General features: G+C 32.7%; 1 protein-coding gene across 2 annotated transcripts in view; it reads left to right on the plus strand.

Annotated features, from left to right (window-relative positions):
• LOC126882333 (cytochrome P450 4C1-like) overlaps nucleotides 1–15491 on the plus strand; it is a 219510-nt gene that overhangs the window by 72647 nt on the left and 131372 nt on the right. Inside the window, exon 3 of one of the 2 annotated variants that reach the window (XM_050647209.1) lies at nucleotides 12027–12221. The exons of the other annotated variant lie outside the window; for it this stretch is intronic. Within the exon in view, the coding sequence (XP_050503166.1) occupies nucleotides 12027–12221 (195 nt within the window). The remainder of the gene's footprint in view (nucleotides 1–12026; nucleotides 12222–15491) is intronic. 2 annotated transcript variants of the gene reach the window in all.

Here is a 15491-nt window from a genome sequence, read left to right on the forward strand (position 1 = left end):
CATTGAAAAGAACGGAAAAATATACACTAAAAAAAAATTATTTCGGAGCTAGCCAAAAATTACCTACATAACCTAAAAATTTTTTGAAAAATTCAAAATTTTTCAATTTTGATCCAAAAAATCTGAAAAAAAAACCAGTATATTTTTGGGCATCAATGTATGTTCATAAGTTTTTTCAGTTTTTTTTAAGAAAAAATCGCTCAGTAAACACTAAAAATATGAGGGGGGTAACCAAAAAATGGGTTTTTTCGAATTTTGAGCAATTTCCGGCGAGAAAATGGCAAAACTATCCCAGCCATTCAAAAGAACGGAAAAAAATACACTAAAAAAAATTATGTCGGAGCTCGCCAAAAATTACCTACATAACCTAAAAATTTTTTGAAAAATTCAAAATTTTTCAATTTTGATCCAAAAAATCTGAAAAAAAAAACAGTATATTTTTGGGCATCAATGTATGTTCATAATTTTTTTCAGATTTTTTAAAGAAAAGATGACTCAGTAAACACTAAAAATATGAGGGGGGGAACCAAAAAAATGGGTTTTTTCGAATTTTGAGCAATTTCCGGCGAGAAAATGGCAAAACTATCCCTGCCATTCAAAAGAACGGAAAAAAATACACTAAAAAAAATTTTGTCGGCGCTAGCCAAAAATTACCTACATAACCTAAAAATTTTTTGAAAAATTCAAAAAATTTTTCTGGCGTCAATTTTGATCCAAAAAATCTGAAAAAAATCAGTGTGATTTTGGGTATAATAATGTACACTCACAATTTTTTTCACATTTTTTAAAGCAAAAGATCGCTCAAAAAAAATGTTTTTCGAAAAAACACATTTTCTTCGATAGGGGACACCTGGGGTCACATAGGGAGCTAAAAATTTGGTTAGGGGGTTTTTGAATTATGTACTTTCGATTGCCCAATCCCAACTAAGAATCCAGCCGAGTGCAGATTTTACCATCTTATCCCGCTATAGCCTTTGCCTTACCGCTGAATAATAAAATTTCAATACCATAAATGGTTTCAAATATGTAAAAATATGATTATTTAAAAAAAAATGTTTTGTTTTAAATTTTGGAGGGATTACAAACCTACATTGTAGCCGAACAATGTAATTAACATTACATTATATTTTTTTATGAAAACATAAAAAGATGTTATATTGATGGTACTTGCAAAATTATTAAATTTTGCTTAAAATAAGATGTTTTCAAAATTTTAATGTGTTGGCCAACTAAAATAGCAGTATGTAGGTACAAGAAACTTCAGTCATGGAATGCATTAAAATGCGTTTTCAAGAGGTTAAACATCAAACATTTTCACAGATCACGTTTGCCCCGGGGCCCCCAACATCGTATTTACGGCCCTGTCCCCCCCCCCCCCAAACCAGACGCTCAAAATGGTGTGACTTTTTTCTGAACATTATGTGGACCATATAGAACAATTTGGTGTTGGAAGATAACTTTCACTTTGGATGTCTGGGTTTGGGTCTAGTTATACCATACTACTCATTATTATTACTTCATTATTTTGGCTACTGGCAAGTCAATCGCCACGTATTTCGTAGCTCCGAACAAATCGTTTGATTTTGTATAACATACTAATTATTAATTCATTAGACATAAACTATCCTATTAAGTGCAATAAACTCTACAAAAAGTGCTAATTAGTCAGTGTAAAATTTGCAATCTAAAGTGCCTTTTGGAACAGTTTTTGTGAGTACATTTTATCATATTCGTAAACCTTATCAGCATATTCACAGTAAAAACTTTACAATGCCTACGTCACCTAATTGTGGGAATTGTTTAAAACCGATACCTGCCAACGATCGAAAACTTCAGTGCGATGGATGTAAACGACAAATTCACATGGGCTGCCCAGAGGTTTCACTCGACGATCGGGTAACCAGACAGAAAGTCCGTGGTATTTGTATTCTGTGCAACTCTTGTAACACAAACGTTGCTAACATTTCTCAAATTAAGGATCTTTTATCTGATCTCAAATTAGATATTAACAGTAAAATGGATGCATTTGATAATAAACTGGCCGAATTAAATGAAAAATTGAAGCAGATTGACTCTCTTAAATCAGTAGAATTTGCGGATAATATAGCTAACGAAGCTGTTGATCGTATTACAAGAGCCAAAAATGTGTTAATCAGAGGCGTCCCCGAAGTGGGTTCTACATCTCAGGCTAAAAAAGATCATGACAATAATGTTATTACATCGGTATTGAGTTCTGTTGGGTGTCAAGAAACTCCGCTGAGTTTTTACAGGGTTGGCAAACCAAATCAACGTTTCCCTCGTATGTTAAAAGTGGTTATGTCTTCCGACTATTTTGCTAAACAAATTCTACGCAACAAATCCAAGCTTCTAGAAGATAAAGACACTGAATCCTTCTCCATAATTGACGACAAAACTCAAATTCAACAACAACGTCTGAAAGACCTTCGAAGCGAACTGGAAACTAGAAAAAACAATGGTGAACGGGACTTGACAATTAAGTACATCCAAGGCATTCCTAAAATTACTACATTTCGCCATTGACCCAAACTCCTCTATGTTCAACGATTGGCTACTTCTTTATACAAACATTGCTTCACTTAATGCTAAATTTACTGAATTTGTATGTAATATTCAATTAATAACACCTCATATTATCTGTATAGCTGAAAGTTGGTTGATATATTCCTGACTCTTTAATTGCCATACCTAGTTACACTATTTATCGTAAAGACCGACAAAATCGCGTAGGAGGTGGGGTCTGTATTTATCCTTCGGAGTTAATTACTAATAACTTTTCTATTTGTGCTAAAGATATTCAGACTGCCGGATTAGATATTCTTCACCTGACTATCACCAGAAATTCATTTACCATGAATCTAATTTGCTTGTATCGTCCCCCTGATACCCAACCAGGAACTGATAATCTTTTTATTGAATTACTTGAGGAAATATCACTTCTTGACAATCTTGTTATCGTAGGTGACTTTAACTTTCCCGATATCTCCAGCTATTTCGTTAACTGACGGTGTTAGCTCTCATAATTTATTTAAAAATTTTATTATAAATTCCAACCTGTCGCAACTTATCACCAAACCTACTAGATTTAGACTTAATAATCAACCATCAACGGTCGACCTGGTAATTACAAACGAAGAACAATTAATTTCAACGATAGACATATCTTCTCCAATTGGAAAATCCGATCATGCAGTGATAACTTTCCCACATTCAGTTTAACTTATCGAAAAGTCTTAACAAAATGTATACAAAGACTATAACAGTTACAGATTTCTTTAAAGTTAATTCCGCTTTACATCAACTTAATTGGAATAACCTTTTTCATAACTTCGTCAATGTGGGACACTTTTCTTGACATTACAACTAGAACTATTTCAGTTCATACAACTGAACGTCAGCTGTTTAGAAATCAATTAAAACCTTGGATCAACCTTGCCGCTACACGCTTAATTCGACATAAACGGAAGCTTTGGCAATCTTATAAACGCACAGGTTCCCTTGATGATTTTCTTGTTCACCGTAGATTTTCCAATAGAGTAAAACAATCTTTGCTAAACCTAAGGAAAGATTTTGAAGAATCTATCATTGCAAGTGATAATAGTAAGAAAATTTTCCGGTACATTCGCACATCTTTATCGTCTAAAGTCTCCATACCATTGCTTCAAAAAGCCGACGGGTCTTTATGTTCTTCGAATAAAGAATCCTCTGATGCTTTATCGCTGTTTTTCACTCAGGTTTTTACAGATGAACCTAATGATGCCGTTCCTCAAATAATGTGTCCACGTTTGCATGCAACTCTTAATGACATCTCTTTCACACCGGAGGTAATTAAACAACATTTACGGAAACTACGCAACAATTCATCGCCTGTTTTGGACGGACTAACCTCCTTTTTCCTAAAACAATGCGCAGATTCTGTAGCAATCCCTCTATCCCTTATGATTAATACTTCCTTTAATCAGGGTTATCTCCCTTCATCGTGGAAATTGGCTTCGGTTACTCCTATTTTTAAGAAAGGCAATAAACTTGATTGCAATAATTATCGCCCAATCAGCCTAGTACCTATTGTCAGCAAGATCATGGAAGCCATTATTTCTGAAGCTATGTCTGAGTTTCTCCTTCACGAAAATGTGATTCCTCACCAACAACATGGTTTTATTAAAGGTCGTTCAGCAATCACGAATTTACTCCATTGTGTTAACGATTGGTCGTCATCTTTAAACGATCGGCATCCTGTTGACGTAGTCTACTTAGACTTCTCCAAAGCTTTCGACCGTGTTCCCAAGCGTCAACTACTAGCTAAATTGGATCACTTTGGTATCCGCGGAAAGTTAAACCTTTGGATTCAGAATTTCCTATCTGATAGGTATTTCCGAGTTCGTGTTGGGGAAGCATATTCATCAGATAAACCTGTCAAGAGCGGAGTTCCACAAGGATCGGTACTTGGACCACTTCTCTTCTGTGTCTATACAAGCGATCTTCCACTCATTATATCTAGTAAGGTTTCCATTTACACTGATGATACCAAGTTGTACGTTAATCCTATTGTTAACCAACATGTTCTTCAACATGATCTCGATACAATATTGAAGTGGTCCTTGGAATGGTTACTTCCTCTAAACATTGAGAAATGCGTTGTACTACACATTGGCAAGAACAACCCGTCACTACCGTACTTTATAAATGGACATCCCTTAAGCTCGGTAACCTCCCACAACGACCTCGGAGTGATAATTAACAGTGACTTAAATTGGTCGGAGCATATTGTGTCGGTGTGTAAACGTGCAAACTCGAAACTATTTCTGATACGTAAGTGTTTTACACGTATTTCTTTAAATTCCATGTGCAGACTTTATTCAATATACGTCAGACCTACTCTTGAGTTTGCAGGACCGGTTTGGAATCCAGATCTCGCTCGTGACAAGGTATTAATCGAAAATGTGCAGCGTAAAGCTACAAGACTCGCATTCGGCCGCGTAAGACCTTGTTATGAAGATAGACTCACCATGGCTCATCTAACGACTTTCGAGCGTCGACGTCTTCGAGGTGATCTAATTTTGTGCTTCCGAATTCTGAAATACAACTTTGGAAACCTAAATACCATGTTTACCATAAACCGAGATGATAGATTAAGAGGCCACCAATACAAATTAAAGAAGGAGCAGGCAATAGCACGGTCCAGAGTAAACTTCTTGCCTAACAGGATATTTAATATTTGGAATAATTTAGATCGAGACACCATATCAGCAACTACAGTGAATACGTTTAAAAACAGACTGGATACGACAATATTTCATACATAAAAATTGCACGATGTTAAATTTTCTATGGATATTTTACTAATATCTCTTATTTTATGTAACTGTCAGTAGTTATTTTACATTGTTATTTTTCTTTGTTTTTGGGCATAATAGGAGCTTGCTCCTCTGCCCTTACTTGTTATGTAATAATAATAATAATAATAATAATAATAATAATAATAATAATAAACTGAGTTTATACGAAGGGTAAAACAGCTGCTTCGCTCACACCTTAATAGTAGAAATTTGTTTAAGGCACTAAACACCTACGCATGTTCCGCGCTTAGCTATTCATTTGGCATTGTTAAGTGGACAAAAACGGACATAGAAAATCTTCAGCGAAAAGTAAGAACGCACCTCACAAAGGCACAAAAACACCATCCAAAAAGTGCAGTAGAAAGAACGACATTACCACGGAATTTAGGAGGAAGAGGACTTATGGATATAGGTGAGCAATTAGACAAACAAATTGCTAATTTAAGATCTTATTTTCAGATGCAGGCTGAAACATCTACTCTACATCGCGCTATCTGCGCAGTAGATGACACAACACCGATAAAACTGAGGGAAGCAGAACTTCGCATAAACCACCTTACTAAGGACAACAAAGTGCGCGCCTGGATGGGTAAACCTCTGCACGGGCGACATCCCAATGAGGTCAGCCAAGATTATGTCGACAATATAGCGTCGAACTACTGGTTGACATCAGGAAAGATGTTCCCTGAAACGGAGGGTTCATTACTGGCCATTCAGGATCAGGTTATACCAACCAGAAATTACCTGAAATATGTCATCAAAGACCCTCATGTTCAAAACGACAGATGCCGATATGGATGTCAAGCCCAAGAAACCATCCAACATCTTACAGGGGGCTGCCAGGCATTTGCTGCAACTGAGTACAAGGAACGGCATGACGCAGTGGGAAAAATCCTTCATCAGGAGATAGCTATCAAGCTGGGACTTCTCCAAACCGACCATCTCCCATATTATCAATACGTCCCTGAGAGTATGCTTGAGGATGGCAACTACAAGCTATACTGGGACCGCACTGTGCTCACAGACCAAACAGTGGCGCATAATAGACCAGATCTCGTATTAGTCAATAAATTAACGAGACAAACAACCCTCATTGATGTGGCGATTCCTAACAACAATAATCTACGTACTAAATTTACTGAAAAGATCGCCAAGTACAGAGATCTGGAAATTCAAATACGGAGACAATGGAGAATGCAAAGTACCCAGACGATACCAATTATTATGTCTACTACTGGAGTCATTCCGAAGACCCTCCTCGAAAGCATAAAAAAGCTGGGTCTTAATGAACATCTTTATAAGACCATGCAGAAAGCAATACTACTCGCAACGGCCAGATGTGTACGAAAATTTTTGGGAGATACACCTGCATACCAAGTCACCTAGGGCTCGATAACACGGAAAGAGTCCCACCAGAGCTCAATCCTTTTGATACCGTAGGTATCTGGGATGAGTCAATTTTCCCCTTAGAGGGAGTGTGAGCCGTATGGCTAAATCTGGGATAATAATAATACTACGCCATAATCCGTTGTAATACACGTCTTTATAAATATGTCTGAGAATTCTAAGTTCAAAACTGCCTAACCATTTTTCATCACTTTTTGTTATTGTCCACGTTTCTGACGCGTAATTGAGGACGGGCTTGATTAGAGTTCATTATATCAATATTTTCGTTCTTTTTGTGACTATGTTTTAATAGTTCATGGTAATAAGGTTTTTTTCATGACACTTTAACAGCCAGGGTACTGAAGCGTTTTTTCGACAGGTTATACTTCTTATAAGAGCAAATTGTAACTATTTCCTGCGTAAGATCTGGCAGCCATTTTTTTTATAAACAATTTAATGTCAAAAAATGGCCTTTTTTCCTTTTTTTTCAAATTAATGGAAAACAGTAAGACATGGTTTTCTTAGTACAAACGAGAGAATGGAAAAATCTTTAAAATGGCGTATTACAAAATTTGATATACTCATTTATTATTAATATACTTGCGAAAAAAGGTCGAAATCTCAAAAAAAATAATTTCGCAATAACTATTGTAAAAATTAGTGTACGTGTACAGCTTTGAAATTTTTTTCAAGTAAGGGTTCTTTGGTGCTTAATATGTGACAAAAATTTTAAAGCGATTGATTCAAATGTTTTAATTTTATTCAAATTTTTTTTCCCAGAGAGCTTTTTTTTGCAATAAGATAGTCAGAAAAAAATATTGTGAGTACTATTCTATAGCTTTTAAATGAAAGAGCATGAGCTAAATTTTCAAATTGGTTTTAAAAAGTGCATAAATACTGCATTTATTAGTAATAAATAATTATGCAAAAGTATGGTTAATTTTTCCTTATAAACTTTTTATTTTTTATGTAATAAATTATATATATTTATTACAATTTTTCATCAATTACCATATATTATGTACATAATATTACTTGGTAATTGCGCACCTTAAACACGGTAAAAAAATAGATTTTTTTGAAAAAAGTTATTCAAAAAGTTCATAAGGAAAAATTTACGATAAGTACTTTTGCATAAATATTTATTATTAATAAATGCATTTTTTATTCACTTTTTTTAAACCAATTTGAAAGTTCAGCTCATCTTCTTTTATTTGACATCTGTAGAATGGTTCTAAAATCATTTTTTTCTGACTTATGTTATTGCAAAAAAGCTCTCTGGGATAAACAGTTTAAATAAAATTTAAACAATTAAATGAGTCGTTTTAAAATTTTTATTACATATGAAGCGCCAAAGAACCCTCATTTGACAAAAACTGCAAAGCTTTACACTTATGTTTACAATAGGTATTGCAAAAATATTTTTTTTTGCAATTTAGACATTTTTTTTGCAATTATATTAACAATAAATAAGTCTATCAAACTCTGTAATACGCCATTTTAAAGCTTTTTCTATTTTCTCGAAGATGTTTGTAGTAACAAATCCAGTAAGTCTTAATGTTTACCATTGATTTGAAAAAAAAAAGGAGAAAAGGTCGTTTTTTGACACTAAATTGTTTATAAATAAAAATGGCCGCCAGATCCCACGCAGGAAATAGTCCCAATAATTTGTTCTTACATGTATTACCTGTCGAAGAAACGCTTTAGTACCCTAACTGTTGAAGTGTCACGAACACTGAACAGGGTGTATTTTTGTCTTAATACCCTGGCCTATAATGGTAAAAGTTTCTTTAATCCATAGTACGCTGTCATACACTACCTTATAGAAGGCAACTGATAAATATTGGTGATATCATTTTAAAGTCATCTACTTTAATAGTTATTTTTCTACAACCGTGTTAAAAATGCAATTTTTAGCACTCCATACGAGCGTTAAAAATGCTACTTTAAGGCACTAGTGCTTTAAAAATTTTATGGCACTGCAATTCGTATTGACCGTATAGGCAATTTTGATGTAATGTCAAAAAAATATAAAAATGGAATGTCAGTCAAGTTCAAGTAAAAGTTTTTGTAGATATTGTCCTTTTGTAGATAATTACGTTTGTAGAAAAAATATTGTATGATATGCGTGTTAAAAAGTACATTTTTAAGGCACTCATGTGAATTGCAGAACTCGCTATCGCTCATTCTGCAAACTTTCACATGCGTGCCTTAAACGTGTACTTTTAACACTTATATCATAAATAGCTAGTATGATATAAGTGTTAAAAGTGCAACTTTAAGGCAAGCATCTGAAGGTTTGCAGAATGAGCGAAGCGAGTTCTGCAATTCACATGAGTGCCTTAAACATGTGCTTTTAACACGTATATCATACAATATTTTTTCTACAAACCTACAAACGATATAAATTTATAAAATACAATATTTTTGTTAAGTGCTGAAACCATGAAACTTATGACCTGTAAAAGGTAGAACTGGTTGCCTACACTCGAGAGGAATTTCCAAAAATTCTTAGCGAAAATATTATACCGTTACATAAACGTCTTGCATTTTTCTACAAACGTCTTAAAAATGCAATAATACAGTTTAAATTAAATTATAAAAACCTTTTTCAAATTGCGCAAATGGTACTATTAATATTAATGTTAATAAATGAAATACCTATAAATATTTTGACGTTTGTTTTCAAAATTTGACAATTTACTTTTAACTGCAGTGCCTTAAAAATTTTAAAGCACCCAGTGCTATATAGTAACATTTTTAAGGCTTCTATTTATAGAGTGCTAAAATAGTTATATAATGAAACAGTTTGTATATTATGCGTTTTGCGAACGCACTCGATGTTTAGAGCACGAGCAATAACGGAGTGAGTGCTATACATCGCGTAAGTTCGCAAAAAGTACTTAACGCACAGTTTCATACAATATTTTATCTACGATAAACAAATAAAAAAACTGTAACTCTTCATCACTGGAGTTCATTTCTATTCTACAATTTTTAGGACTTTGACATTTAAAAATTCTAATTTCTTTCAAACCACAAAACTGTCAAAATTTGTGTTGTAATTTATTGCTCATTATGTCATCACCATGACAACGCGAAAGTTAAGGATATTTGATAATATGAAAGTGTGTCAAAAACAGTGCGAAAAAGTAAATCTCGTTTAAAATACATTGTTACTTCACGCACACCTTAAATCCTTCACGCACTGCTGTCTACAATGACAGTTTTCACAAACTAAAAACTAGTAAAAACTTATACATAATATGACATAGATTAGATAAATTGCATTTTTAATACATTTGTAGAAAAATATATAGCTTTTACCATGGGGGTGGTTGCCACCCCAATGCCGAAAGGCGCTTTTACCATGGGGGTGGTTGCCACCCCATCTCGGGGTAGAAATTTTTTATTATATTTTGACCGCAAAAGTTGATGAAAACATTCATTCTAAGCAAAAAATGTTTTATACATGTTTTTGATAAAATTAATAGTTTTCGATTTAATCGCTATCGAAAATGTTAGTTTTATATCGAAAAAATCAACGTTTTTCATACTCATTATTACGATTTACTCAATTTTTGCTGTAGGAAAAATTTCTTTAAACCAAGTTCTTGAAAACTAAATAAGCTACAATTTCATATTTAAACATTTTTTGGTATCTCTGATGCAAATATTTCTATTCTGAAGAGAATTTTACCAAACTACAAAAATTCGTTATTTGCTTTTAACTCCAGTTTTTCAAAAACTAATCATTCTAAGCAAGTCAAACTTCTAAAATCTATTAATAATACATAAATAAAGAATAATGAGTAAGACTAATGACTAGAAACACCGCTAACTTACGTTATTATGCTTCCAATTGGTAACCCTTTTATTTTTTATCTTAGAAAGTTTGGTATAAAATAATTTTTTAGGTTTCGTAAAACCTATAAACCTCTTAATATTAAATGTTTTTCAAATCCTTAGTCGCAAAAGAAGTGACTTTTAAAGGGTTGGTTAAGGTGGTTTTTGCATGTTATTATAGGTTCTAATTATCAATAGCTCACTAAATTTTTGCCGTAGAAAAAATTTTTGCAAACCAGATTCTTGGAAATTGAATAAGCTACAATTTCATATTTGAACAATTTTTCGTATATCTGATGATAATCTTTCTATTCTGAAGAAAAAGCCATTTTTCCCAAACTACAAAAATTCGTTATTCGCTTTTAATTCCATTTTTTTAAACTAATCATTCTAAGACGGTCAAACTTCTAGAACTTATTAAAAATAAATAAATCAAGAAGACCAAATAAGGTCAATGATTAATTTTAATTAGGGTGGTGATTAGAGGGTTGCTTCCGATCACGTTTTCGCTGAAAAAAAATAGGGACTGACATTATTTTCATTGTAAGTAACTTAATTTTTGAGCTAGTGACTTTTTTTTTAATTTCTGGAGATAGATATTTTTAAATACTTTAAATTAGATTTAACAAGTTATCCTCAAAAATGTATTTTGACTTTGAAACTACAAAATTTAGTATTTGACGAAGAAGAGCTAACATATAATAAAGTATAGTTCGATTACTGTTGGTCTTAAAGAAAATTAAAAAAAAACGGTTTAGTCTATTTTTTCAAAAGTTACATTTTTGTTAAGTAAAGTCGTTTTGATAAAACGAAAACTTTGGGAGTTATTAGCAGAAAACTTATTAAAAACATTGAGTTTTTCGATATAAAACTAACACTTTAGATAGGGAATAAATCGAAAACTATTAATTTTATCAAAAAAATGTATAAAACATTTTTTGCTTAGAATAAATATTCTTATCAACTTTTTTGGTCAAAATATAAGAAAAATTTCCACCCCCGAAATGGGGTGGCAGCCACCCCCTTGTTAGAAGCGCCTTTCGGCATCATATAGATTTTGATCCTTGGATTATCCACTACTTACTCTCAAATTTTCAAGCAAATCGATCCATTTTATAAAAACTGCGAGGTTTTGTTCTATTTTAAGCTTCATTACTTGGACTAGTAAGCTAAAATTGAATTATTAGAATAATTTTTTTACCGAGCAACAATTTAATATTAATGTTTGGTATTTTGTTAAAGATTTCCGGAGTGGCAATCGAATCGTCAAATAAATTTAATTTCAAACTTAAGTTATGACTTATTTCCCAATTAAAATAATAAATTAGTATGTAGTATAAATTAGTGTAGTAGCATAATATGCCACAAGAAAATAGCTTCAGAACAATACTTGGTATCTGATACCTTATGTTTCATTGCAGACCTTATCTTGTTTTTCAGCGTTATTACAAGTTGTTTACGATATACAAGTTACTTACCCAAAAGTAGCTGTTGCCTGGTTCGGACCTAGACTTTATTACCTTCCATCGAAACCAGAATATATAGAAAAAATTTTTAAGAGTCAAGCAGCTTTAAATAAAGCTCATGTCTATCAGTTCACGAACGATATCGGAGATGGTCTACTTAATCTTGGAGGTATGTTAATATTTGTAAAAAAACTACTTAAAAATCCTTTATTAAAGATATATACACTAAAACAGATCCTTTCGTGCTACATCACAAAACGTTTTCGAAATATCAATTGCATTATCGGCGTTGCTTACAAGGTATATAACATGCTTAACACGTTGACGGACAAAACGTCTATAGACGTCTAATTTCCATTGATGTAATGTAACACAACGGGTCTATTGAATAAAAAGAACTATTTGCTTTTACTTCCTCGTATTTAAGTATTTATTTAATCGTAATTCAATATCACATTATAGAAATGACTTTATTCAATTAGTATTAAGTAAATACTTAAATACCTGTAAGTAAAAGCAAATACTTATTTTTATTCAATAGACCCATTTTCTATAGACGTTGCATTTTCCCTATTCTACTTTGCAAAATACATAATATAGTGTCACAACACTTGCTTATACATTTGACGCACTGTCCGTCAACGTGTTAACCTTTCGATGACCAACCTTTTTTTGTTACACGGATGACCAAGGGGGTAAAAAATTTCCCCAAGTCAAAAATGACAATTAACAAAAAAATAAAGTTGTTTTAAGAAATGTAATAATGTATTTGTAACTTTAATGTTACTATTGTATCAATAAATTATGAATAAACATTAGTAAAACATATTTTTAATTACAACTGAACAAAAGCAGGAATCATCATTCTGAACTTAGAACTAAATAAATTTTCAAATATACACTAATTACGTCGCCACAGGATTAGCAAATAATTTTTTTTCAATATTGATATGTTTCTTACACACAATTCCACATAATAGACGGTATTTCTTCTTATTCTTCTTCTTTGTCTAGCCACTCACGTCCACATCTGAACATAAGCCTCTTCAAGCCTTTCTGTCCATTGTTTTTTGTTGTACGCTACTTGTAGCCAATTTTTCCCGGCAGTTCGTTTCAGATCATCTGTTCATCTCATAGGAGGTCTGCCTCTGGATCTTTTGTGGTGGTATGGTCTCCAGGTTAGAATTGTTCAGTGCCATTTGTTTAGATAGCTCCCAGCTACATGTCCACCGTATTCCCATTTCAATTTTGATGATTTTTGTATGACATCGGTGACTTTGGTTTTCTGTCTTATCCATGTGCTTGTTTACCTGTTGTTAAGTGATATGCCAAGCATTGCTCTTTTCATCGCGTGTCGAGTGACTCTGAGTATGTTCATATTCTTTTTTGTGATTGTGCATGTTTGTGCCCCATATGTGAATATCGGAATAATGCATGCATCAAAAACTTTAGATCTAAGACGTAGTTGAATTTGCTGATTTCTGAGTATATAGTTCAGTTTACCGAATGCTGCCCATGCTAACTTTCTTCTTCTTTTTATTTCTTCCGTTTGAATTTCCCTATTTAGTATTATTTTTTGTCCTACATAAATATATTCTTCAACTTTTTCTATAACTTTGTCGTTTATTATTGTCATGGTTTCTGCGGAGTGCATACCTTTTGTTTTGTTTAAATTAATTCTCAGTTCTATTTTAGAAGATTCTGTGTGTAGTTCTGAAAGCATGGTTTTCAGTTCTTGTAGGTCAGTAGCTATCAGTAGACGGTATTTGCTTAATATAAAATTGAAATATGGAAGGCCAAGGGAGTTTGTTTTTGACCCCAAATTAAGAAATTTTTTTTTCGTGAAATATAGGGAATTTTTTTTTATTACAAAATATGAGGGTATCTATAATTATACTATTAAATTCAAATAAAAAAAAAATGAGTTAAAAATTGAAAATATTTCTGAATTTATTAAATAAAAACATGCATTGGGTCCAAATTTACCCCCTTGGACATCCGAAGGTTAAACCCACAAAACAAAAGAAAACCTGCAAACAGCACTCTTGTAGCAGGAAAGGGTCATTTTTAACATAAATAATAATATACCTTTTATGAAGGGTTTTCTTCTGATTTCTTCTGATTTAGAGCATACAGTTGACTACAGGAAAATATTTTTCTTTATGGAATTTGTTCATATTTGTGACTTATTGTCTTAGTCCATTTATTCACGGATTTTACTCTGGATTTTAACGAACCGCTTGGATTGACATGAAATTTTCCATACACATAGCTAACATGTCAAAAAAAAGTGATATTGTCCCGATGTGTGCTTATGCCCTGGAGGTGAGTATAGTTCCTTCTCGGGGGTGAAAAAATATACGTTTAAAATAAGTATGGACACAGATGAACTGACTAGTTCGAAGCAACGTTCGTTCTATAGAGTTTTTCCAATAAGTCAAGATTTTTCGTGTTATTTCTAATTGAATATATAATTTTTTCAACAAAAAAGAAACACGTTATTAGTCGATTTCTAGCAAGTAACTCAAAAAATAAATATTTTATCGAAATAAACATTCGTAGCAAAAATAAAGCTTTTTAAAAATATCAATAAATAGTGTACTAATGAATGGTGAACCCAATAAAAGCAAAGTTGTATCTGAATAAAAGTAGGTTTTTCCGTCAAATTCCAAATCATATATTTCAAAGTGGAATAACCAAAAAATGAAGCACTTTACAGGCAAAACGCATCACAACTTTTTTACAGTGTTTAAAAAAAGCTTTATTTTTGTATTTTTGTTTTGGTTTTTAGTATTAAATGTAAGCAAGTTACGCTCAAAATAATGTTGGTCCTTTTTTTTTTGGTAAAAAAATTGTAAACATCACCCCCAATTAGGATACCAAATGAAACTTATCATTTTACAAAAATGGAGGGGTTCTATAGAGTTTTTTCGCTAAGTCAATACTTTTAGAGATATTTACGAGTGAATATGTTCATTTTTAACAAAAAAAAAACATGTTTTTGGACGGTTTTTCGGAGATAATTCAAAAGGTAAATATTTTATCGAAAAAAATATTTTTAGCAAAAACATAGCTTATAAAAAATTGAAAAAACGGTGTATGCATGAGGTCTGTAGACCCAGCAAAAGCAGAGTTGTAGCTAATGGTAGGGGAGCCCAAGCGGAGATTTTTGCAGTTACTCGAGCGCGTCGATTATCATATGGGGAGAATCCTGGTACCCGACAGATGTACCCCTACCATATATTGGCTCTTAACACAGGGGAGTTCGTTAAGGGGGGCCCGTTTTTTTTCAGTCTTTTATAGGCTATATTTTTGCTAGGAATATATTTTTCGCTAAAATACTTACTTTTTGAGTTATCTACGAAAAACCGTCCAAAAGCATGTTCTTTTTTTGTTAAAAACGATAATATTCACTCGTAAATAACTCGAAAAGTATTAA

This window comes from Diabrotica virgifera, chromosome 3, assembly GCF_917563875.1.
Source record: "Diabrotica virgifera virgifera chromosome 3, PGI_DIABVI_V3a".
Taxonomy (NCBI): Eukaryota; Metazoa; Arthropoda; class Insecta; order Coleoptera; family Chrysomelidae; genus Diabrotica; species Diabrotica virgifera.